This window comes from Thunnus albacares, chromosome 13 (genome assembly GCF_914725855.1).
Source record: "Thunnus albacares chromosome 13, fThuAlb1.1, whole genome shotgun sequence".
Classification (NCBI taxonomy): domain Eukaryota; kingdom Metazoa; phylum Chordata; class Actinopteri; order Scombriformes; family Scombridae; genus Thunnus; species Thunnus albacares.
In genome coordinates, this window is record NC_058118.1 from 23,782,079 (window position 1) to 23,808,913 (window position 26,835).

At 38.9% G+C, this 26,835-nt stretch overlaps 1 protein-coding gene across 1 annotated transcript in view; it reads left to right on the top strand.

The window, feature by feature from the left end:
• Positions 1-9,065: 9,065 nt before the first annotated feature.
• Positions 9,066-26,835, top strand: part of wwc1 (WW and C2 domain containing 1) — a 62,314-nt gene continuing 44,544 nt past the window's right edge. Inside the window, exon 1 of the mRNA XM_044370230.1 lies at positions 9,066-10,181. Coding sequence (XP_044226165.1) covers positions 10,063-10,181 — 119 coding nt within the window. The 5' untranslated portion in view covers positions 9,066-10,062. The remainder of the gene's footprint in view (positions 10,182-26,835) is intronic.

Genomic DNA, 26,835 nt, shown 5'->3' on the forward strand with positions numbered 1-26,835 from the left:
TCGAGACGCGCAAGCGGAAAAAAAAATGCTGCGTTCAAGGGCTGCTTGTAAATTCCAAAACCTCAACTGGAAATGCGGTTTCTAGTGCATTTACAAGTTAAAGTATGTAGATTTGAAATACAGTGCTTATTTGACTCAAATTAAAGGCAAGTCTGCACTTAATAAGTAGCGTAAAAGTAAAAAAACAACAACCCTGCAGCACTGTGCTCTCTTTGGGTCAAACTTTGCAGTGTTTTGCACTTGAGATCAGTTCAAAGCAGCATTTTTACAAATACTGAGATCATGAGTCCAAATTCCTGCAACAGAACACCATCCAGCTGTGAAATTATGGACTACACTCAAAATACTCCCCAAAAATGTTTAAAAAGAAAAAAAAATCACTATATTTGGCATTTTATTCCTTCATTTCACTGTTAAATTGTTTTTTTTTACTGTACTTTTTTTTTTTTATCACCCTTAATTCTACATTTAAATGTTGTTTGATACCCGTCTGCCAGGTATGAAATTCTGTTGGAAAAGACTATTATTTAGTTGTTTTTTTTGTTTGTTTGTTGTTGTTTTTTTGCCTAGAAACAATCACATTTTAAGATATTTTTGTTTAAAAAAGTGTCAGTATCAACTTTAAAAAAACCCCACAAAGCATGAAATTAAACTTAAATTTGACCTTAAAGTTGTTTTTTTATGGAGTCTTTCCTTAATCATATCAAGGGTCTACAGATAGAGGATGTTGTATTGATGTACAGAGTAGTAAAAAGCCCCTTGAGACAAATTTATGATTTGTGATATTGGACTGTATAAATAAAACAGACTTGACTTGACTATTCATTTACTCACCTCTTTTAGTCTTTTTTAGAAATGTTATCGTTCTTATTCTTAATCTTATATTCGTTTGCATTCTGTAAAACAGTTTGCATTTCTTTGTGTATGAAATGTGCTATAAAAAAACTTGCCTTGCCTTAAATGCAGGGTAGTTTCCAGGAATACTTTACTTGACATTCAACAGATTCAAACGCAGACATGGAACAGTGGAAAGTACCATTTGAGCTTCACTCACATTCACAACTGGAATCTATCCAGTGCAAACACAATCTGATCTGTTGGAGGCTTGTTCAAGATCACCATGGTAGTAATAATGAGGAAGGAGAAAGTGCTTAAACCAGCAACTTTTCAGTCCTTAAACTTCCATTTAACAGTTACCTGTTTTATAAAACAATGCAGGAGGAGGCAGCTGATTCACGCAGGTTTTCATCACATTAACAATGATTAAACTCATATGTTTGCTGCATGGGAAGCTGCAAGTTTCAAGCTGACTTACCATACAGCACTCTGCAAAAGTTTTAGGCACTTTAGATGTTTAGATTCTTCTCCATAATGCAACACCATCAGGGAGGCATCTGATCGAACAAAATTTATTCTGCAGCATGAAAACGACCCCAAACATCCAACCAGAGACATAAAGAACTATCTTCAGTGACCAGAAGAACAAGGAGTCTTGCAACAGATGGTCTCTGATCTCAAAATCATGGAGTCAGTCTGGGATTAACATGAAGAGACAGAAGCAGCTGAGACGCCGAAATCCACAGAAGAAGAAGAACTGTGGCAACTTCTCCAAAATGCAGGAAACAACCGACCTGCCAAGAACCTGAAACACTGAGGAGAACTGCTGCTGTTTTAATAGTAAAGCTGCTCACAGCAAATATTGATTTACTTTAGGTTTCTGCTGTTTACTCAACTTTGTATGAAATTAATTGATAAATAAAAACTACTCATGGAATTATTTCTGAAAGCGTCCTCACTTTGCTACTTTTGCACAGTACTTCATATCCAAGTTGTTTTTGTGACAAAATGACAAAATGAACCCTTTAATCAAAACATTACTGTCCAAAATTGTTTACTATTTCAGGATTATGTCATGTGACTGTATACAGACATATTTTTGTGGGTTTTTCCGGAAGTTAAACCTTCTGGTGAAGTGGAATAAGAAAGCCTTAATAGCAGCTCTATAAATTATTCTGAGGAAATATGCTGACCTCCGGCTACAAATAATTTACAATAATAAATAATATCTGATAACCCATGAGTAAAAAAAAAAGATCTCTTTATGGTAATATATTCAGGGCTGCAGGCATATGTACTAAAATGTGTGGAAACCGGATATTGGCTCATGCACTCTGAGGACTTAATTAATATAATATTTCCGACAGGCCCTGAAGGCAACAGATTCACCCTGCCCACCTGCCGTTGAGCGCAGGACGACAAACAAGCCACACAAGAGCTGAAATGTTATAAATATGAGCTGAAACACATGAAGTGGATCAGTTTGACTGTCAGATAAAGAATAAAACATGTTAGAGATAGTTTGTGCACAACAGAGGTTCAAAAAAAAAAAAAAAAAGCTTCACTGTGAGAAAACACAGAGGTGAAGAGCTCCATCTACAGTCAAGTTCTTCTTTATTTCCTTGTTTTAGGGGTTAACAGACATTGTTGCTGGTTCCTGAATCATCACAGTAATTATTAACTCCACTAAAATGATTATAAGTCATATAAATCTATGACATACTGTATATTTTATTCTTGTTTACACACGTATTACATGAAGTAAAAGGATTGATTAATAATTGAAAATATGTCTAAATGGCATAAATACTCACATACTCAATTCAAGTTAATTGGGTTTAGAGGAATTTTAATGTCCTCGGGTCAGTCAGAGAGAAAAAATACAGACATATTTAATCAAAATCGGACCTGTAGCAACACAACCGAGGTCTATGTTTGACAAAATGTTCCTTTTAATAACCATTAATGGATTTATTTTAATTATGGATCTATAAAACACAAAAGAACCCAAAGAAGACATTACAGTGAGAACATCCCAACATATCATAACATAACAAACAAGACAAGTAAAGACACATAACATACAAAAATAACACAGTGAACATATTTAAAGCTAATAATACTTGATTCAATCTACACTAACACATCAAATAAATACCTAATATGACTTATTTGATTGATTAAATTAAATCAAAGTGTCATCAAAATATAATTCCTTAAAGTTGAGACTCTTCCACAGATTGGCACCATTAAATAATAATTAAAAAATGCTGCCGGTTACATTATTAACTTAATTTACATGAGCAAACACTGGTGTTATAAGTGCGCAAAGTTTTCTCATAGATCTGATAACAACCAGATTTTAATTTATCCAAATCAGATGCAAATAACTTAGTTAGTTAAATAACTGAGTTTAACATTCAAACTTTTTCTCTCAGCCTCCCTCAAGACTGTAATTTATTCAAAAAGTAGGTCCTGTGTTTAGCAACATTCATGTCAGTCCAACTTTGTGTAAAGACTAATTTATTTTTTATTTTATCATGTAGGTGTTTTTGAAGATGTCTCCTGTAATCAAACTCAGACCAGGTGCTTCCTTTACCTGAAATTACTGCTTCATCCTCTGATTCTCAGATGTGATTTTTTAAAGAAATGACACAAAGAGCTGTTGAGATTTATCCCTGCAAGTTTCATCCAAATCCGACCAGTTAGCACCTGATCTGCAGCCTGTAAAACTGACCTGAGGTCAGTCTTCAGTTCAGCAGTTCAGTCTGTCGGCCTGCAGACGGCGCTGCAGCACTGAGGGGCTAAAACATACTTTTATTAGGAAAAACAAAACATTAAAAGATGAATTAAATAAAAATATTCAAAGCCACGAGGAAACCAAAAAATAACTGCAATAAAAGATGAGATGATAATGAATATAACAATAAATAATGAAGTAATAATGGATAATACAACAAAAAGAAAACTGATATTTATACATGTTACTATAAAGACAATAGGGGAGGGATGAAGATAATGGATGACCTTTGACCTCTTGCAGGTTGTTCTTTTTAAACAACTTTATTAACAAAGGGAACAGGGGACGAATAAAGCACCGTCAAATTATTTATTAGAGGCAACATAACAACAACATAATAATAATATAATAATAATAATAACAATAACTTTATTTGTATAGCACCTTTCATACAAAATGACAACAAGATTAGCTTAAAAAAGGAAACACAGCTAAAATTCTTAAGTAAAAGACATAATCAATCAGTGAAAATGGAATAAAATGTCTTATAGATGGTGGGATATGGTGCAAAAGAAAAGGTGCAAAAGGCTAGGTTAAAACGATATGTTTTAGGTGTTATTTAAAGCTTTCTCCTCTAACATCTTTAGGTAAAGTGTTCCATAATTAGGGAGAATAATTGAAGAAAACTGCATCTCAAGTTTTCTTTTGGGTAGGTTTATGGGTTTCTAGCAAGCCTGCAGTAACAGATCTGGGGGCTTGTGAACATTAAAAAATGATATTGATAACTAAAACTAATGATAAATAATGATTAAAAAATAGTTGACAAAACGTCAGATGTGCTTCAGAATGTCTTCCAGAGATCGTTGATGAATAATGAATAAACATTTTCCAATACAATGTTGTACTTGAGTATTTCCATTTTCTATTTCACTACAATTCAGAAGAAAATATTGTACTTTTTACTCCACTACATTCATTTCATAGCTTTAATAACAGCTGTCAGATTCATTGATAACACAAAATAAGACCAGCAAATAAATGATGATGTATTATTAAAGGTTATGATAAGATAAAACTTTATTGATGTCCAGGAGGAAATTAACAAGCTACCCTGCAGCACATAAAGTCATTACAATAAGTCCTCTATTTACCAGCTGCAATATTACAGTCCAATAAAACAATAATCATTATTCTAAAATGGGGCTTTCTGCATGAAGAGTACTTTTACTTTTGGGTTTGTATATTCTGATGTTTATACTTTTGTACTTTTACTTTATTGCTACTTCTGGTTAAGCAAAAGATCTGAGTACTTCTTTCAACACTGGTAATAAATTAAAAATAATGTAATTTTTGGCCCCAAATTCATCATCATAACACATATCTAAGAGATTGTGAATTAAGATTATTGAATTAAGATTGTGAGTTAAGTCTTGTTAAAGACAAATAGAAAGGACAGTAAATAAAGTAGTACGTTACAAATAAAATAAAGTAGTTCTAAATGTTTTCAAGAGGAGAATCTGCTGTATACTTGCTGCCATTTTAACTGAAACTCTTGGCTGCTGCTTATTTTTGCCGCACTGTGGCTCATCAGCGCTGCGTCTGAATCATGCAGGTTGTTGATGTCCTATCCAACCATATGATAAAACTCACAACCACAATACAGATCATACTGTATGTGTGCAGGTGTGTCTTCAACTCCAGTCAGATGATAAGTCAGTCATAAACAATTACACCCAGAGATTAGACTGAAGGTAAAGCCGTCCAACCCTGTGGACACAATCAAGCTGATAGAAAAATTGATACCAGTTATCCAGACATTTGATCCTGGAATGACAACTGTCAAAATGAATTTCCAAACTTACCAGGAAGTCCAGTTTGTCTTTTTTTTCTGTACAACTTCATCTTTCTGGTGTCGTCTTTACATTCATTGAGTCATAACTGTTTTGGAATAACCAACTCAAATTAGAAACATCCGAATGTGAAATGCTTTGGAGAGCATTAGTTCAAACAAGTTTAGACATTTGTTCCTTAATCTTACAGAACATATGGTCATTTATGCATTTTTTATTCTTCAGTTTAGTTTTATGGGATTAAGTCTAGGTTTGCATTTTGAGAGGAAAACTAGGAAAAACAATCAAAAAACAAAGAACAGTGGAACTGAGTAATTAATACCACAGAAGGACAGAGAAAAGACTTTGAGCTTTATGAGAGTTTAATTATCTTACTTCCTGAAATTGTCTCTTGAAGCACTGAAACACCAAAGCATTGTTAATTTTGCAAGTATCTGTCAAATGTTCTCCTTATGGATTTGGAAAAATTGAGTTGAGTAAAAGAGGTGAAGATAATCACCAGTAAGTCTGAGTCATAATCAACAAAGTGGGTATAAAATGTAGGAAGTTGTTTGTCCCTGAGGATCGTAAGAGAGGAGACTACAGTACTGAAGTTATTATCTGTATTTTTGATGCAGCTAACATCTTTTTTAATGATATCAGGTCACGGTCGTGTTTTGCATCGCCCCTCTTAGGAATCAGTTTTCATTCAGTTGTAGATGAGTCAGTGTTTCCTTTTGAAATTAACAAGCTACCCTGCAGCCTATAAAGTCATTAAAATTAGCCAGCTGCAAAAAGTGAGGTACACAAAAATATTACAATCCAATAAGATAATAAATTATTTGCAGATGAAGTTCTAAATGTTTTCAAAAAGTGTAGTTATGATTGTTATTATTTTTGTTTTGAGCACATTTTGTAAACTATGTAAAAATCATGAAGGAAAATAGAAAAAATTATCAAAAACTGTTTCCATCATGACCATTATATCTACAATAAAATCAATCTTAGAGTATTTGCATTTAAAATATGTTAAAACAGCTTTAATATAAAGTTTTAAATTATGTTTATGTTGGAAATGCAAACAGCAAAATTTGGCTGTAAGGTTGCAACTGAAAAAGAGATGAGTCAGTAATTAATTTCCTTCTCTACAAAATGCATTTTAACCACGTTTGACTTTCTGATTATTTGAGGAAAATCCATGTAATTGACTTGCTGATGCATGTGTGTTACCATGGTTACACACACACACACACACACACACACACACACACATATATATATGCTGCTTATACAGATCCCTTCCTTGACAGTTCATGTCCAGGATTTAATAGTAGTTTAGATTTTTAATTATCAAGTCAAATATCTGTTTTATATATATGTTATATCTGTCGTACAGTGCCTGCTATTATAAGAAAACTCTTCTAGTTATGAAAAAAACTTTTTTTCATTAGAACTAGATATTTTAGAAGTATTGAAAAAGAGTTCATCTCTCTGAGAAAACTAAGATTTTCTACATGTGGGGATTTCTACATCTATACACTGAAACACTACACTACAAATATTTATAGCTGCAGAAAAATTCATAAAATGTAAAAGTATTTGGTTTAATTAATCTCCGTTATGGAATAATAATCATATGTTATCAGGAGAGAAACCTTTCACTAATTAAAAGTTGGGAAAATAAAGTTATTGTAACTATTAAGGATATGAATAGAATTGATTAGATTCTCAGTTTTCTCTCTTCTTTTAAAGCCTATTTAATGCTTAAAGTTAGACATCAGATTTGATTGGCAGCAGATCCTCGCTGCCCTTTTCGCCTCCATGGATCTTTAGGTTATTTTCTCCATTCTGTGTGGAGCACTAGGGCCTTACATTTTGTCATAATTCAAAGAAAACAGTCGTGTTTACTGATTGTACCTGTTGAATTCTTGGTTTTTCGATAAAATATGAATGTTGACAAAAAAAAAAAACAGCATGATATTTCCTCATTATAACAAGAACATTTTCTCATTATATGGAGAAACTGAGCATTTTTTTTGTCACGGTTGTCATTTGTGCAGTATATGTTATGTAGGATATTATTTAAATTTATTTCTCTTGCCTTATTGCTCATTCAGAATGTATATGGTACAAAAGCAGAACAGGGGACAACAGGTACAAGTTCAGTTACAGGTAGGTGAGTTCCTGCAGTGGAAAAGGCTGTGATGGAAGAAGTACTCAGATCCTCTACTTGAGTAAAAGTACAATACAACAATGTAAAAATACTCCATTACAGGTAAAAGTTCTGCATGATTCTGAATTCTACTACAGTAGAAGTACATAAGTATTATGAGCTTGATGTAGTTAAAGTATTGCAGTAAAAGTACATAAGTATTATGAGCTTGATGTAGTTAAAGTATTGCAGTAAAAGTAGTGGTTTGGTCCCTCTGACTGATATATTATTATATATGACATCATTAGATTATTAATAGTGAAGCATCAGTGTTAGAGCAGCGTGTTACTGTTGTAGCTGCTGGAGGTGGAGCTAGTTTACACTACTTTATATACAGTTAACTAGTTTAGTCCAGTGGTTCCCAACCAAGGGGTCGGGCCCCTCCAAAGGGTCAGCAGATAAATCTGAGGGGTGGTGAGATGATTAATGGGAGAGGAAAGAAGAAAAAACAAAGTTCTGATACACAAATCTGTTTTCAGTTTTTGGACTTTTTCTCTAATCTCTGATTTTTGGTGAAATATTGGATCATTTGAACATTTATTGAAATGAAAGCATGTGAGAAGTTTAGAGGGAAAAATCACTATTTGGTGGAGCTGTTAACAACTCATAGACATGTGAAATGTGACCCCGACTACACACTGCTTTTTGTAAGACGTCAAAAGACAAAAAGGTTGGAAACCACTGGTTTCATCTTTAACAATGTGTTGTATTTTAAAAGCTTGTTATATTATCCATTGTGTCAAATCTGCATCTGAAAAGTAACTAAAACTGTCAAATAAATGTAGTGGAGTAGAAAGTACAATATTTCCCTCTGAAATACCCAAGTATAAGTACCTCAAAATTGTACATAAGCACAGTACTTGAGTAAATGTACTTAGTTACTTTCCACCACTGGTGAAAATATCTAATTGTGTTTTACAACGATTTATGCTGCATTCATGTGCTCCTTGGATGGTCCTGTTTCCTGAGTTGGGAAGTTGTTCTTCTGACTTCGGTGTGTTCATGAGCTTTTAAGTCATAATGTGGAAACAACATTAATGATACAAAGAAAATATGTAGTATTTTGGCCCAGACTTGTTGCTGCACCAGTAACCACTAAAATATTGCTTTACCTGACTTGTTATCAGTATTAACGCTAATAAATAACTTTTCTAACTAATCCAGGTCACTCTATGTGGACAGCGACTAACGGTTACAACCTAATACCATATTACAAATCACATGTAATTAAAAGATAGATGTGAACTCATTTGGCAAGGGCTTGAATGTAAAGGACATTCATTTATATGTAAAAGTTCTTTCTCTGACTTTCTGAGTTGTTGCTCCGTATTGAGTGGGCGTTCATGTGAATTTTCCCAGCCGGGGACTCATTTTTTCGACTATTCCAACACCACTTGAATGCCACATCACTATGACCGGAAGTCTTATTTTGCTGGCGTTTACTCTTGTTTTATTCTGAAATCTCTACCGGAAGCCACAGTGAATATTTGGGACTTGACAGCCGCAGACCGGCCGAAGTCATCGGGACTGGGAAAACACTTTACCGCCGCTGCCGCTTCCCTCCCGTCCGGGTTAAAACAGAAATAACAGCCGAGTTTGTGGCGGATTTAACGGATTTTAACGGCTGTTGCTTCGCCCGTCGCCTCGCTTCTCTCAGCGGCTGTTCGGACTGTTCGTTCCCCGGCGGGCTGGCGGCTAGCATCGGTTACTGCTGCTAAACATGGTGGCCTGTAGGCAGGCAGAAGAGACGAGCCCAGTCTGGGGATGTTTAGAGGCTTTTTAAAGGCACTTTGGCGGCGTGTGCCGTGAAGCCCGCCGCTGTGGACACGGTAACGTCCTCCTGTTTCTGTTTTTCTTTTTTTAAATTCTTCAGGACTTCGACGTGAAAGCTGCATTTTTCTGTTTACGTTGAAAACCGAGCAGCAGCAGCAGCAGCAGCAGCAGCGGACCGTCCGTGTTTTGTGAACCGTGGATAATTGTAGTTTACTTCAACAAAAAAAAAGAAAAAGTCACCAGGAAAACTTACCCCTCACCCCCTCCCACTAAGATTTGTGGAAAAAGTTGCAAAACATGCGCTCACAACTGGAAAAACACTTCAAACAGCACCACGGTTAAGTTTAATGACCTGATGTGTTGATATTGAATGACCTGACTCTCTCACACAGGAATGAATCGGTGCACAAGTGCAGCCTGCAGGAACTATTTTACCCTCTGAAATAGTTGCTTTTAACTGCTCTTCCTTCACTGTTAATCTGTGGATTATTATGGATTATTATTATGGCCTAATCCAAACCGCGCCAGACCGGGAATTTTGGGAATAACTGCTGATTTCGTTGTTGATGATGATGATGGTGATGATGATGATGATGACAGAGAAAAGCGATGGTTTCCCTTCGTTATGATTTTGAGTAGAGAGGAGTTCATTACATGGAGACTCGCCTGACATGCCAAGGAAGGAGTTGCCACTACCTGAGGGTTGGGAGGAAGCCAGAGACTTTGATGGCAAAGTCTATTATATTGACCACATTAACCAGTGCACGAGCTGGATCGACCCCAGAGACAGGTATGTATCTAATGAAGAACATAGGTGACCTTTGACCTGTTGAGGATGCTCATCATGGGTCAAACTGCATCAGTCTACTAAAAAAAGAATCGACTGTCCTGTTATAAATACTATAAATGTGACTCATGTGCATCATTACACACAGTACAGGTGACAGATGGGCAGTAATTACACATGCAGAGAATATTTATGCCGTTTTATACATTGTTAAGGCTGCAACTAACGATTATTTTCATTTTGAGCTGCGATGATTAGTCGATTAATCGATTAGTTGCCAACTATTCAATTAATCGCCAACTATTTTGATAGTTGATTAATCGTTTTGAGTCATTTTTAAGAAAAAGATGTCCAAAATGTGACTTTCTGGTTTATTTTAGGGCTGCAACTAACGATTATTTTCATTTTGAGCTTCTGCAATTAGTTGATTAATTGATTAGATGCCAACTATTCAATTAATCATATCATATCCAATTATTTTGATAGTTGATTAATCGTTTTGAGTCATTTTTAAGAAAAAGATGTTCAAATGTTCTCAAATCTAAATACTTTCTGGTTTATTTTAGGGCTTCAACTAACGATTATTTTCATTATCAATTAATCTGTCGATCATTTGCTCGATTGATCGATTAGTTGTTTGATCTATAACATGTCAGAAAATGGTGGAAAAAAATCTAGAAAACAATCAACAGATTAATCAATAAGGGAAGTAATAATTAGTTGCAGCTCTGTTTTCATGATCGATTAAATTATTTTTTGGTTTATAAAACATCAAAACAGTAAAAAATGTCAAACACAGTTTCCACTGTGATGTCATCAAACGTCTTATTTTGTCTGAACAACAGATCAAAACCCAAAGAGATTAAATTTTCTGTAACGTAAGTCAAAGAAAAGCAGCAAATACTCAAATATGAAAACCTGAAATCATCAAATCTTTCTTCAAAAAAAAGATCATCGCAGCTCTAGAAAAATGCTCGTTATCATTTCTTAGATCCCAAAGTGACGACTTCAGACGTTTTGTCTGATCGACGGTCAAAAAGATAATTAGTTCATCATGTTTGACACCTAAAAGATTCATATCTCTGCCTCTGAGAAGCTGCAACCTGTAAATATTTGTCATATTTCTTAAAAAGACTAAAATGATTAGTTGATTATTCAAATAGTTGCTTATTACTCTTCTGTCGAACTAATTGATTAATCACGTTACAGTAGAAAACACATCGTAAATAAAATGAAAAGAATTATAAATGAAAAACCCGTTTTGACCCAGATCATCATGATCAAACTAAAAAAAATATACAGTTTATGAGTCATAATGAAACAACTTGTGTCCTGCTTTCTCCTTCAGTGACTCCATATTCTTTTTTAAAAAGTAATGTACTCTGCAGATGTGTACAATGAATTTAAAATATTGTAAACTAACTGTTGCGCCTGTAGTCGATCCTTCACTGCAGTCGGAAGCAGGAACATAGACTGCAGGCAAAACATCGTTCCTCATTGATGAAAACAGACTCTGAAGGAAGCAGACAGACAGTCTGACGATCGCTCGTTTTGTCCGTCCAACCTGCCGAAACCCTGAAATATTCAGTAAACTATCACATATCAACAACCAACAGCAGCAAAACGTCACACGTGTGCAACTAGAACCAGTGAATGTTTTGTATCTTTGGTTGAAAAATGAATGAAATGAATGAAATTGAAGCCATTTTTCAAGCAAAAATGCCAAACGTTCCCTCGTTCCATCTACTAAATTATGAGAATTAGCTTAATTTCTTCCTCTAATGTCAAGATAAATTGAATATCTTTGGATTTATTGACCAAACAATTAATTGATTAATTACGAAAGAAGTTGAAGCACTACACATAATCAAAGCTGCAACAGTTACTCGATTAATTGATGAGTTGATCGAGGTTTTGGACTGTTGGTCGGACAAAAACAAACACATTGAAGGCATCACTGAGGGCTCTTCTTCACAATTTTCATATCAATTAATCGAAGAAGTGATCATCTGATTAATCGAAAAGGAAATGAATCGTTAGTTGCTGCCCTAGACTGTAACAATTAACGGATTATCAGAATAGTTGCAGAAATGACACGTTAGTCTCAGGAGGTTTTACCAGCTGTTTAACACCTTCGATCCTCAAACCACAGACTGGACGTAGCGAGGTGTGACGTCACCCTCTGGCTCACATTGGAGCCGGTTTGAAGCCCAGAGATGCAGCTCATGGTTGGCGCCGTCTTATCCGTTTGGAGCCAGGAGCTACCTCAGCGCTAACGCTAACCTACCGAGCGCTGCACACTCGGGCGAACGTTAGCTAACTAACACGACGGGTATCATTATCAAACAACACTAAACTCAGTGAAATATTGCGACGGTAGCCGAGGAGAACTGCGGGTGAGCCAGCTGTCAATCACAGCTGTCAATCAACGCCCGCACGTCTGTCGTTTCATAATAAAACCATAAAAGGTTCGGAGCTCCTTCTCCTGAGCGCCGCTCTCTGATCCTCATGCCTCACTTCTGCTCAATGAAGCGGAGACGCAGCCGATGCTACCTGCAGCCATGTGGAGTGTGAAATATCAGATGGGACGTTTGCATAAGATAAGAGTGTTTGTTTTAGGTGTAATCTGGATCAGTGTGACACCGGTGAAGTGAGAGTGAGAACAAATCTGAATGCACAAATCAAGTCTTGTTTTCAGAGCTGCGGTCCTTGAAGCTGCGCGTCCTTTCTATCCTTTAAATAAAACGCATCAACATCTCGGGGAGGAATGATTATGTCTCACTCAGAGGGAATAAACAGAGAGGAAGACTCCGTCACTGCTGTTTAAACCATTTTAGAAAGAACTTGTTAGTAATGACACACTCATGAGTGGGAAGGTGGATGACAAAAGCAACAACATTCCTCTTTAGACACATTCCAGATAATAACAGAGGTCTGTTCAGTGTGGATTTTGCACGATTGGAGTTAAAATTGAGACGTTGACGTGTGTCTGTGTGTTTCTCTGACCTGTTAGTTTTCAGAGCAACACATCTCAACAGTTACACAAGCGGACATTAAAAGATGTTTCCACCAATCATGTTTACTATATTATACCGTTAACGTCCAGTTGTCAGCGTTACAAAAAGAGTTTTTTATATCATTAATAACTCACTGAAATACAAATATATTTATATATGATGATATTGGAGTTGAGATAAACCAGAAAAACTGATTTGTAATTAAAAACAGTGCAGGTGGAAATTCTTCTTCTTCTTCTGCTTCTTCTTCTTCTTCTTCTTCTGCTTCTTCTTCTTCTCCTTCTTCTCCTTCTTCTTCTTCTTCTTCTCCTTCTGCTTCGTCTCCTTCTTCTTCTTCTCCTTCTTCTTCTGCCTCTTCTTCTCCTTCTGCTTCTTCTCCTTCTTCTTCTGCTTCTTCTTCTTCTTCTTCTCCTTCTGCTTCTTCTCCTTCTTCTTCTGCTTCTTCTTCTCCTTCTGCTGCTTCTTCTCCTTCTGCGTCTTCTTCTCCTTCTGCTTCTTCTCCTTCTGCTTCTTCTCCTTCTTCTTCTCCTTCTGCTGCTTCTCCTCCTCCTCCTCCTCCTCCTCCTCCTCCTCCTCCTCCTCCTCCTCCTCCTCCTCCTCATCTTCTTCTTCTTCTCCTTCTTCTTCTACCACTTCTTCTTCTTCCCCTTCCTCTTCTTCTTCTTCTTCTTCTTCTTCTTCTTCTTCTTCTTCTCCTCCTTCTTCTTCTTCTCCTTCTTCTTCTTCTCCTTCTCCTTCTTCTTCCTCTCTTTCTTCTTCTTCTCTTTCTTCTTCTTCTCTTTCTTCTTCTTCTCCTTCTTCTTCTTCGTCTTCTGTGTTTTCCCAGGCTACATCCTGCTCATTTACATTCCTGTAATTACAGAATCAGCTCTAGAGGTGTGAATGACCTGTTTTTCCCTCTTGTGTCTTATAGATTTAAATCTGTGTAATAATAAGCTTAGAATGCCAAACATGCAGCGCGACACCACACAGTCCCCGCTCGTACAAAAACACAACAACCACAGAGAGCAGAGGGGAGAGACTGGTTTTTCATCTTTACCAGTTACTTAAGACCCCTCGGACTTTGACACCAAATCCCTTTAATGGCTTATGTCTGGAATTCAGGAGGCTTAAAGGTTGTTTTTTTTTTTTCTTTGTGTAACAACAAAATCTCAGTTTTCTGATGTTCAGTTGAGGTTACAGTTTAGATCTGAAACACCTAATTGATTAGTCGATTTGCAGAAGATTAATCAGCAACTAATTATTCTCATAATTGATAAATGGTTTAAGTAATACTTTTTCTAGAAAAAAAATGCCACATATTCATTGTTTCCAGCTTCTTTATTGCTTTTCTTTGTGATACATGATAGTAAACTGAATATCTTACACTTTCACGCTGTTGATGGGACGCTGTAGGACATCGTGACGGGTGTATTTCACTCACTCATGTCATTTACTGACATTTAATAAACCAAAGTAATGAATCGACGCTTATTAACTGATTAATTGAGATGGAAAATAATCATTAGTCGCAGTCGTTTATTGCATAGTTTGATATAATAAAACAGCTCAGGCTCTGCAAGTCGAATTATTATAAATAATAAAGTCTCATGTTAGGAGGCTGTTTGATACCAGAATTTTAATTTTCTTTGTTATATTTATTTTTCCGACCCTGCTGCTGTTCTGACCGTCTGAGATTAATCTTTGAGGTTGGATTAATATTAAAATGGATGTTGATTTATTTTATCTCCTCATTTTCAGGTAGTTTTTTAATGTCTCTACGGTTGTGTAACGCTGCGAAAATTAATGAGCAGGTCTGCTTTATGATAATGTTGGATTTACAGGATTTGTGCATCACTGTAATCTACAACTTGATTAGTCAGGGATTTATTTCACTGGATTAACTGGAAACTGACATTCAGGTCTCGTCATTTTATCTTTTAACAGTTGAATTTACGCCGGCTGCTGGCGTCGGCTTCGGTTTTGTGTCGTCGTTTGTGCTGCAGGTCGGTCGGATGTTCAGATCTCAGCCGCCTTGTTACTCATCATTACTCTCATCAATCACAGGCGGTGGCACACAGAGGACAGAAGTGACACTTAAATGAGATTATTTAACAAAACAACAACAACAACAAAAAAAAAAGACAGTCAATTAATTTGGTTTTAAGAAGATTAACAAACAAACATGTCAATCGTTCTCTGGTTCCACCTGCTGAGCTGTGAGGATTCACTGCTTGTCTCTGATTTATTTCATTTTAAACTGAATATCTTTGTGTTTTAGACTGTTGATCAGATGAGAGATTAAAGAAAAGACATTTGAAGACATCACATCGAACTCTGAGCAATTGAGACGGACAGTTTCCACTATTTTCTGACATTTTATAGATGAGAGAGCTGCATGATGTTGAGAAAACTGACATTGTGATATCTTTTTTTTTTTTGGGCGATATATATTGCAATATGAAAAAATACAGAAAAGTTTCATGAGATAGATGTTCTTCATGTATAGATGTACAATTAATCATCATCATTTTCATCATTTGGGTACTTTAACAGTTTTATCCTAATAAAACAAACCCTCCTCATACTTCTACCACACTTGGTTCATCCCTCTGCCACCCCTCCAGAGATCAACTTGGACTCCTCCGCTTTCAGTTCCAGGTGTGTGACACAGGTGGAGAGAGAGAGAACAGGTGGAGAGAGAGAACAGGTGGAGAGAGAGAACAGGTAGAGAGAGAACAGGTAGAGAGAGAGAACAGGTAGAGAGAGAACAGGTAGAGAGAGAACAGGTGGAGAGAGAGAACAGGTAGAGAGAGAACAGGTAGAGAGAGAACAGGTGGAGAGAGAGAACAGGTGGAGAGAGAGAACAGGTAGAGAGAGAACAGGTAGAGAGAGAACAGGTGGAGAGAGAGAACAGGTGGAGAGAGAGAACAGGTGGAGAGAGAACAGGTGGAGAGAGAGAACAGGTAGAGAGAGAACAGGTAGAGAGAGAACAGGTGGAGAGAGAGAACAGGTAGAGAGAGAACAGGTGGAGAGAGAGAACAGGTAGAGAGAGAACAGGTAGAGAGAGAACAGGTGGAGAGAGAGAACAGGTAGAGAGAGAGAGAACAGGTGGAGAGAGAGAACAGGTAGAGAGAGAGAGAACAGGTGGAGAGAGAGAACAGGTGGAGAGAGAGAACAGGTAGAGAGAGAGAACAGGTAGAGAGAGAACAGGTAGAGAGAGAGAGAACAGGTGGAGAGAGAGAACAGGTGGAGAGAGAGAACAGGTAGAGAGAGAGAACAGGTGGAGAGAGAGAACAGGTGGAGAGAGAGAACAGGTGGAGAGAGAGAACAGGTAGAGAGAACAGGTAGAGAGAGAGAACAGGTAGAGAGAGAACAGGTAGAGAGAACAGGTAGAGAGAGAGAACAGGTAGAGAGAGAACAGGTAGAGAGAGAGAACAGGTAGAGAGAGAACAGGTGGAGAGAGAGAACAGGTAGAGAGAGAGAACAGGTGGAGAGAGAGAACAGGTAGAGAGAGAACAGGTGGAGAGAGAGAACATGTAGAGAGAGAGAACAGGTGGAGAGAGAACAGGTAGAGAGAGAGAACAGGTAGAGAGAGAGAACAGGTAGAGAGAGAACAGGTAGAGAGAGAGAACAGGTGGAGAGAGAACAGGTAGAGAGAGAGAACAGGTAGAGAGAGAACAGGTGGAGAGAGAGAACAGGTGGAGAGAGAGAACAGGTGGAGAGAGAGAACAGGTAGAGAGAGAACAGGTGGAGAGAGAGAACAGGTAGAGAGAGAACAGGTAGAGAGAGAACAGGTAGAGAGAGAGAACAGGTAGAGAGAGAACAGGTAGAGAGAGAGAACAGGTGGAGAGAGAGAACAGGTGGAGAGAGAGAACAGGTAGAGAGAGAACAGGTAGAGAGAGAGAACAGGTAGAGAGAGAGAACAGGTGGAGAGAGAGAACAGGTGGAGAGAGAGAACAGGTAGAGAGAGAGAACAGGTGGAGAGAGAGAACAGGTAGAGAGAGAGAACAGGTGGAGAGAGAACAGGTGGAGAGAGAACAGGTAGAGAGAACAGGTAGAGAGAGAGAACAGGTGGAGAGAGAGAACAGGTGGAGAGAGAGAACAGGTGGAGAGAGAGAACAGGTAGAGAGAGAACAGGTAGAGAGAGAGAACAGGTGGAGAGAGAGAACAGGTGGAGAGAGAGAACAGGTAGAGAGAGAGAGAACAGGTGGAGAGAGAACAGGTAGAGAGAGAGAACAGGTGGAGAGAGAGAACAGGTAGAGAGAGAACAGGTAGAGAGAGAGAACAGGTAGAGAGAGAGAGAACAGGTGGAGAGAGAACAGGTAGAGAGAGAGAGAACAGGTAGAGAGAGAACAGGTAGAGAGAGAGAACAGGTAGAGAGAGAGAACAGGTAGAGAGAGAGAACAGGTAGAGAGAGAGAACAGGTAGAGAGAGAGAGAACAGGTAGAGAGAGAGAACAGGTAGAGAGAGAGAACAGGTAGAGAGAGAACAGGTAGAGAGAGAGAACAGGTGGAGAGAGAACAGGTAGAGAGAGAGAACAGGTAGAGAGAGAACAGGTGGAGAGAGAGAACAGGTGGAGAGAGAGAACAGGTGGAGAGAGAGAACAGGTAGAGAGAGAACAGGTGGAGAGAGAGAACAGGTGGAGAGAGAGAACAGGTGGAGAGAGAGAACAGGTAGAGAGAGAACAGGTAGAGAGAGAGAACAGGTAGAGAGAGAGAACAGGTGGAGAGAGAACAGGTAGAGAGAGAGAACAGGTGGAGAGAGAACAGGTAGAGAGAGAGAACAGGTAGAGAGAGAACAGGTGGAGAGAGAGAACAGGTGGAGAGAGAGAACAGGTGGAGAGAGAGAACAGGTAGAGAGAGAACAGGTAGAGAGAGAACAGGTGGAGAGAGAGAACAGGTGGAGAGAGAGAACAGGTGGAGAGAGAGAACAGGTGGAGAGAGAGAACAGGTAGAGAGAGAACAGGTAGAGAGAGAGAACAGGTAGAGAGAGAGAACAGGTGGAGAGAGAACAGGTAGAGAGAACAGGTAGAGAGAGAGAACAGGTGGAGAGAGAGAACAGGTGGAGAGAGAGAACAGGTGGAGAGAGAGAACAGGTAGAGAGAGAACAGGTAGAGAGAGAGAACAGGTGGAGAGAGAGAACAGGTAGAGAGAGAGAACAGGTAGAGAGAGAGAACAGGTAGAGAGAGAGAGAACAGGTGGAGAGAGAACAGGTAGAGAGAGAGAGAACAGGTAGAGAGAGAACAGGTAGAGAGAGAGAACAGGTAGAGAGAGAGAACAGGTAGAGAGAGAGAGAACAGGTAGAGAGAGAGAACAGGTAGAGAGAGAGAACAGGTAGAGAGAGAACAGGTAGAGAGAGAGAACAGGTGGAGAGAGAACAGGTAGAGAGAGAGAACAGGTAGAGAGAGAACAGGTGGAGAGAGAACAGGTGGAGAGAGAGAACAGGTGGAGAGAGAGAACAGGTGGAGAGAGAGAACAGGTAGAGAGAGAACAGGTGGAGAGAGAGAACAGGTAGAGAGAGAACAGGTAGAGAGAGAACAGGTGGAGAGAGAGAACAGGTGGAGAGAGAGAACAGGTGGAGAGAGAGAACAGGTAGAGAGAGAGAACAGGTAGAGAGAGAGAACAGGTGGAGAGAGAGAACAGGTAGAGAGAACAGGTAGAGAGAGAGAACAGGTGGAGAGAGAGAACAGGTGGAGAGAGAGAACAGGTGGAGAGAGAGAACAGGTAGAGAGAGAACAGGTAGAGAGAGAGAACAGGTGGAGAGAGAGAACAGGTAGAGAGAGAGAGAACAGGTGGAGAGAGAACAGGTAGAGAGAGAGAACAGGTGGAGAGAGAGAACAGGTAGAGAGAGAACAGGTAGAGAGAGAGAACAGGTAGAGAGAGAGAACAGGTGGAGAGAGAACAGGTAGAGAGAGAGAGAACAGGTAGAGAGAGAACAGGTAGAGAGAGAGAACAGGTAGAGAGAGAGAACAGGTAGAGAGAGAGAGAACAGGTAGAGAGAGAGAACAGGTGGAGAGGTATTTGGGAAGAATAAACTTTATAAATGAACTCTTGTTATTTACATGTAATCTAACATTTCTAACGACGTTCAGGTGTATGATCAACCGCGCGGTGGAAGATAATCAGGACTCCCGGCGCGGCTAACGATGGTCAAACTCTCAAACTCGTCCCGTCGTCCCGGCGACGGTAGGAAACGTGTTTGGGATGATTTCCCGGGACAAAAGGGATTTTACATATATAATTATTTATCATTTGTTTTATTGTTTGTTTCAAACTGTCGTTTAGCAAATGATAAGCTGAACCAAGCGCTGACCACAACACAGCACATCTTCTCATGCTGTTACTATAGTTACTGTCACTGGGTGGCTACTCAGCGCGGTAACGGGCACAAACGGCTCGCTAGCAGGACCTCGCAAATACGTCACGCTGGTGAGAGAATATTAGCTAAAGCATTTACATTTAGACGATTTCAATATATTATTGTGGTATTTTTTGTTATAATTTAAGCCTTAAACATCAAACATAGCAGGTAATAAAAATAAACATTCTGATTAATAGCAGATGGGTCGTTGGTGGTGAATTATTAATTAATTAATTCTCTGAAAGGTGAAGAGAGTAGAGCTGCAGTCTGCTGCTGCAATTACTGACAACTAAACAAACTAACAACAGAGAATATTAAGAAATACACAGCAATCATTTCTACAATGATACGAGAGAGATCGGTGCACTCGGCACGCTACAATCTGTCCAGACCACATCGGTCATCAGGAGCATGAATGAGCCCGCAGCAGGCAGCAGACGTAGTACATAAACATGAAAGTTCACCACGGAAATGTTTATAATTACTGAAAGCAGCGTCTCTAATCTGAAAGTAAATGATTAAAGAAAACACTCGTAGATCGACGGGTGTATTTAGTGATTTAGGGGCCTGTAACTGTGTCACTAAATGATGTAATATCAGATTAGTCATGGAAGATGAGAACCCGAGAAACAGTCCTGCAGTGATTGTTGCACATGAACGCATCATGATGTCGATGCTGAAACGATTGTCAAGCAGCTCTACGAAGGACTAATCCATTGATAGACATCACAAGATTAACTGCTGATGAAAATAACTTAGTTGCAGCCCTAAAGTGAAGAATTAATCTTTTCATTATCAACTAATCTGTTGATTACTTTCTTGATTCATCATTTTGTCTATAAGAACCGACCAAAAGATTTAGATCGGAGCCCCCCAAAACCTCCAATCCAAGAACTTCAGATATGAAGTTGCACTAAAATCAATCACCACAATGGTTCCTCTAGCCCAGACAAAGTCCTCCCAGTCCTCCCAGTCCTCCCAGTCCTCCTGACAAAAAGGCAAGTGGAGTGTTTGGTGGTATTGTCTGAGTCGGCACATGAAGTTCAGCAGACAGTAAGGCTTTGGAAAATCAAATCCCATGAAAATCCATGCAAGTTAATGGGACAAAAGGCGGGAAAAACATAAAGAAGGGAGAACTTGTAGACTACGTATTTCCAAAAAAACCCACTTCCTGTTCATTTAGCGCCCACTCCCTCATTTCCCTCAACAGTCCAAAAGCCAAAGATATTCAGTTTACTGTCCTGTTTGACGAAGAAAAGCATCAAATCCTCACATTAAAGAAGCAAATGTTTGACAAAAACGATTAATCGATTACTGAAGAACTTTCCGATTAATCATATATATCAGCTCTGAACATTGCAACGAGGTGGAAGTAGTATTCCTCTCATTTAGGTCGCACTCAGTATTTGGGCTGTTGATGAAGATGAGGGTAGAGAAAACGAGAAGGAAGAAACCCCCCCCAAAAAAAACAAAAAACAAAACACAGAATCTTGAAACACGCGGCGTGAAGAAGGAGCGAGCAGCGAGCAGCCTCGCCAACCAAAGGCCTGATTCATGTGAAATCCCTTTCACTGCCTGCCAAGGTGCACGGGGTCAAAGTGCAGCGTGAGGCCCTGCAAACTGTTAACTAGGATCTGAACTGAGGCTGGCTCACACACACACACACACACACACACACACTCTGCTGCAGTGTAGTTTTTTTTTAATAACTTATTTATTCGTGGCAGCAGCGTTAAGACACAGAACAGTTTTCCTTCCTGTGTGGAGAAATGACACAAAAGTTAAAAGCTACTCTGCAGGTTTCACCTTCTTCTTCTTCTATCGATAAATCTCTCAGCGCTGCTTTGATTCCCGTTCGTACCTTTGACCTCGTGTAAATTAGTTGATTAACGGTGATCTGTTTGATTAGATTTGACATCTTTTCTTCACGTTTCTTATCAGAAACTTGCTGAACTGTTACCAAACAAGAAAACATGAAACTACACGGTCCGCTCCGGCTTGAAAATATTACATATAAATCCACAATCGATCAGCTGATCAGTAGAGCTGCAGCTAACGATCATTCTTATTATCGATGAATCGTTTCGTCTACAGAACGTCTAATATGTCTTCAGATGTCACGTTTTGTTTGTTTGACAAATAACAGCATTACATCATCACATTTGAGAAACTTTTTTTTGCCATTTTTGCTTAAAAATAACTAAACTGATCAATCAATTATCAGAATCGTTGCTGTTTAATTTTCCGTCTGTCGACTAATTGATTAATCTACTAATTGTTGCAGCTCTATTGATTAGACTAATAAACATAATCAGGCCTCCAGTACTCACAGCTTTTGACTCACATCCAACTTGTATTATATCAATAAGTCAATCAAAAGTCAAAGGATGACAATTTTAATCATCGATCAATCGGTTTGGGTCATTTTTCCAAAAAAAAAACGCCAAAATTTGTAGGTTCCAGACTCTCCAATGTGAGGATTAGTAGCTTTTTTTCTCTTTCTTTTATTATCATGAACTTTTTAACAGCTATTGTTCAGACGAGATAAACAATATATATAATAGATATAATATAACAGATCAATTGATAACAGTAGTGATGATTAGTCACCTGATCGTCTTTTTTTTTCCACGTGTGTCACAGACAGAAACATTTTCTGTTGGCATTTCCTGTTATTTTATTTTATTAAAGCGTCACTTCACTGCTTGTGCTGGAAAGAGGAAACAAAAAGACGGTTTAGGTTGCTGGAATATTTCCCGCCATCAAATTTAGTTTGACATAACTGGGAAACATCTGCGTCGGACCAGTAAGAAAAAAAACAAACCAAAACAACTAAACATGCCCAGAAATGTAAAGAGGTTTTCTAGCGTTGTGATGTTTGCGTCAGATTATAACGTCAGCAAAACCTTTTCTGCCTGTTCTGGCCTCGTTTGATGTTTTTAAAGATCGCCGTCAACCACAGAAAAGCACGAGCGTATTAAACCCCCCCCCCTCCTATATCACAAGCGTGTGAAGGAGGAGGTCAAGGTTCAGAGCCGCCGTCCGTCCTTCCTTCAACAATTCTCCTGTTTTTTTTTGTTTTTTTGGAAAAGTTAGAAACGTTGGCAGATGACAGATGAAGTTTCTCTCAGAGGGGGAAACGAAAAGCCGAGGAGACGAACATGAAGGAAATACCAGGACCTGCAGTCAGACGCTCCCCAGTACAGATCGGGTTTTAGGAATGAAGGAAGACAGCCAGCTTTATTTTGACAGACAGCTTTGTGTGTGTGTGTGTGTGTGTGTGTGTGTGTGTGTGTGTGTGTGTGTGTGTGTGTGTGTGTGTGTGTGTGTTTCATTTAAACTGCTCGGGGCTCAGATATCTGATGGTCTTTATTTGAATAACCAACAGAGCCGAGACAATTAATTGAAGAAGTTATTAAAACCGACAGTTTGACTCTCTGATCGACCGAATTCCAGTCACGCCTTCGTACATGCCGACACTTTAAAACACGACGAGGACTCTTAACTCTGAATGTTTAAGGACGTTATATCTCATTAGTCAAGTCGATATGTTTCCTCTTAGCTGTTTTAAGCGACGTAGTTAATCTCTAACAGACGACAGACATGATACAGCACAAAGTTAAATGTTGGAAGACAGTGAAGTTGTGCTCAGTGTGATTAAAGCAGCAGCAGAGTGTTTGTAGGTCTTTAAAGTTCCCTCAGAGTCTTAAATTTAATTTACAAAAGTCTACAAACGAATGTTGTCTCTTTCCTGTTGTAGACAGTAACATTAGCTGTGAGTTTTTTTATGTTTATGTGTTTGTGGGACGTTCTACATCTATAAACTACCTGGTTTTCATCAGACCTGCAGTAAACACGTCACTACTGTAGCTACGGCAGCGAGGAAGCTCATCCTCAAGATTTTAGAAAAAAAACTGAAGATATTTTCTGATTTGTTAATCCAGCCGATCAATTCCTGCCACATATCAGGATCCAGGTCATGTTAATGAATTAGTTAGTTATCATATACAGCTGGGAACTACTGACACAGACGTCATGTTGATAAATGATTGTAGGCCTGGTCAGTACTGGTTTTCTGTCATTCTTTAACCAGTACGACTGTGTAAAAGGTATTGAATTGCATTATTTGCGGTATTAAAAAGTTCCTAAAAGTCTTTGATGGTGAAGAAACCGTGGCGTCTGGGATGGAGCGGCGGCGAGCGAGGCTGAGGCCGGTAGAGGCAGGTGTGCCGACCGTCTTAGCCGAGTCGGGTGAAGTTGATCAGTACAAGCTTCAATTCAAAACTCCAGCAGATTTATTTATCATATTAACTATTTTGATAGACTAGATACCTTTTTTTTTCTTTAGCAAACATACCTAAAAGTGTTCTTAAGTACTAAATATTTAACAAGATGTCATTGATCGTTCGTTTCTGAGGTAAACGTTAAAATTCAGATGAAAAACAAGACATTTGAAGGCATCACTGTGACCTCAACAAACGTATTTTTCACTATTTTTCTGACAAAATTAATTATAATCAATAATGAAAACGATTGTCAGTTTATGTGTCTGCAGAAACAATCTACCATCTAACAAAAAGGGCAAAAAAAAAAAAAAAAGGAAAAGAGGGTAAAATGTCAGGATGTTATTTGAAAAAAGGCTCTCCAGAGTGCAGTATCATCTCGCCACCCTTCAGCAGTGACGCATTGAACGCATATCGTCAGGTGAAAGGAATGTTATCTGCCAGATAACACGCCTGCACCAGTATTAGGGGGGCGGGGCGGCGGGGGGGGGGGGTAACGTGCAGCGAGGCAGATCTCTGCTGCAATTATTATTATTTTTTTTATGATGAATCCACATTTTATTTGCATGCTTTCGTCAGTTAAGCAGCAAAGGATTACACAGCGAGGGTGAAAGGAGAGCAGCGGAGAGAGAGAGAGAGAGAGTGTGTGTGTGTGTGTGTGTGTGTGTGTGTGTGTGTGTGTGTGTGTGTGTTTCGTACTTCTGCTTTTACTGTCGGACCTTGAGCGGCTATGAAACGTAGTTTGAAGCCTTTATAACCGGACTTGAGGAATTTATACACACACACACGAGCGTTTTCTCTGCGTTTGCCGTCTGACTCACCGTTCAGATATGCAGCTCGCCTCCCTGTGTGTTTGCACTCTGCCGCACGCTTTAGTCAGTCATGCGTCAGTTTGCATTAGAGCGCCGGGGCCCCGGGGCCTGGTTGTTTACCTTGGAATGGGGGAAACCTGGGGAGGTGTGTGTACTCGGCTTTGACTGATATCAGGTTTTAAAGGCCGGTATTGATATCTTGCAAATTAATTTTCTGACCTCTTTGATGACTGAGCATCACAAGAATTCAGCGTTTTCCTCCCAGACTTCTCAGATAAGCCTCTTAAAAACCATGCAGACCATCATGTGACACGATAACTCTCCCGGTGAAACCCTCCACTTATTAATTGGTAGGTTTAGCAGTTATATAAAGCAGAGTTACACACTCTGGACATCCACATTTAAAAGTCCGTTTATTATCAGTAATGTGGCTTACTTAATTGACTAATATTATTGTCTTTTCTGTCTATTTCAGCTTCTTAAATGTGAATATTTTGTGGATTCTTTAGTCTCTATGACAGTAAACTGAATATTTTTGGGTTGTGGACAAAACAAAGACATTTGAGGACGTCGGCTTCAGCTTTGGGAAACAGTGATCGATATTTTTCTGACATTTTATACACCGAAGGATTAATGAAAATACTAGATTAAAATAAATAACTGTTCAGTGTTTACTCTCATATATGACAAAGAAAAGCATTAAATCCTCACAGTTAAGAGGCTGGAACCAGTTTTTTCTTCAAAAATAACTATTTTAATAATGGTTAGCAAAATATTTGCCTATTAAGTTTCCGTCAGTCGACTTATAGATTAATCAACCAATCGTTGCAGCTGTAATCCTGGCTGTAGGACGTATTCGTCTCTGACATCAGAAAGATCCTACAGGTGTCACCAGCTTCAGTCTGTGTGCATGTGTATGTTTTCACCAGTTCAACACTTGACTAATCTGCTGTGGAAACCAGAATGAGCAACGTGCTCGGACTGGTCAACCAGCAGCCTGCCGTCAGTCAATCAGTCAACACAGATCAATGTGACAACAAGCTGAAACAACGTCGTCCGTTATGACTGAAAGCGATCTCAGATATTTGATATTTAGCAACTGTTATCTTCATTATCGATCGATCTGACAAACGCTTTTAACTGATTGTTTGATCTGTAACCAGATGAACCAATTGTGAAAATAATCGTTAGCCCTAAAGTCATCAAATTAGAGCTGCAAAGATTAATTGATTAGTTGATTAGGAGCAAATTAATTACCAACCATTTTGATAATTAAATAAGCGTTTTGAGTCATTTTTTTAAGATTCCAAATGTGAATATTTCTGGTTTGTTTGGCCTCTTATGTAATAAACTGCTGACATTTGAAGACAATCCAACGATCTAAAACCTAAAGAGAAAGATTGTGAAAGTGACTAATTGATCATCAGAATAGTTGCCAGTGAATGGTGATCAACTAATCGATTAATTGACTAATAGTTGCAGCTCTAGTTTGACAAACTGGGGGGGAAAAAAAGCTTAAACCAAAATAAACCAGAAGGAGTATTTTCAGCCCATCAAGGTATTTCTTTATTGTTACCATGGCAACAGTTTTTGTCCATATTGCCGGCTCCTGCAGCCGTCGCAGGCAGTTTGAGCTCTAAAGCGGTGAAGCATGTGAGACGCACTACAAGTGGCTATTGAATGACTGACATGGAATGAAATGGAGGCAGGGCCGCCGCCGCCGCTAGCCGGTCCTTCGCTCCCGAGGGGAAAACTGTGACGAAGAGCGACGAGTTTAGGTCAGCGACTCCCCTCGGCTCGGCGATTAGAGGGAAAAGGGATTTAGCGGGTGAGAGGAGAGAGAGAGAGGAATCAAATAATGGGATGTGGATAACCAAGCCAGCCAACCGGCCGACTTTTTCTGGGATCAGCCGTTGGCAGAAGCCTCCCCTGTTTTCCTGAGCTAAATTTAGAGCCGAGCTGAGGGGGTCTTCTCTGGGCCCCTTTCATTATTCATCAGCTGAAAAAGGACCCAGTTCAGTTTCTCCCTTCAGCAGCGAGTCACGGCTCTGTGTTTGTCTGCAGTCACAAAAACACAAGAAAAGAGCCGGAGAAGAGTCTCGCTTGTTTTTACTCTGCTGTTTGTTGTGTCTCAGGGTGAAACCAAGTAGAAGTGGGTTTTACTTTCATTTGTTTTTGTTGTTAATGGAGGAATGATGTGTTT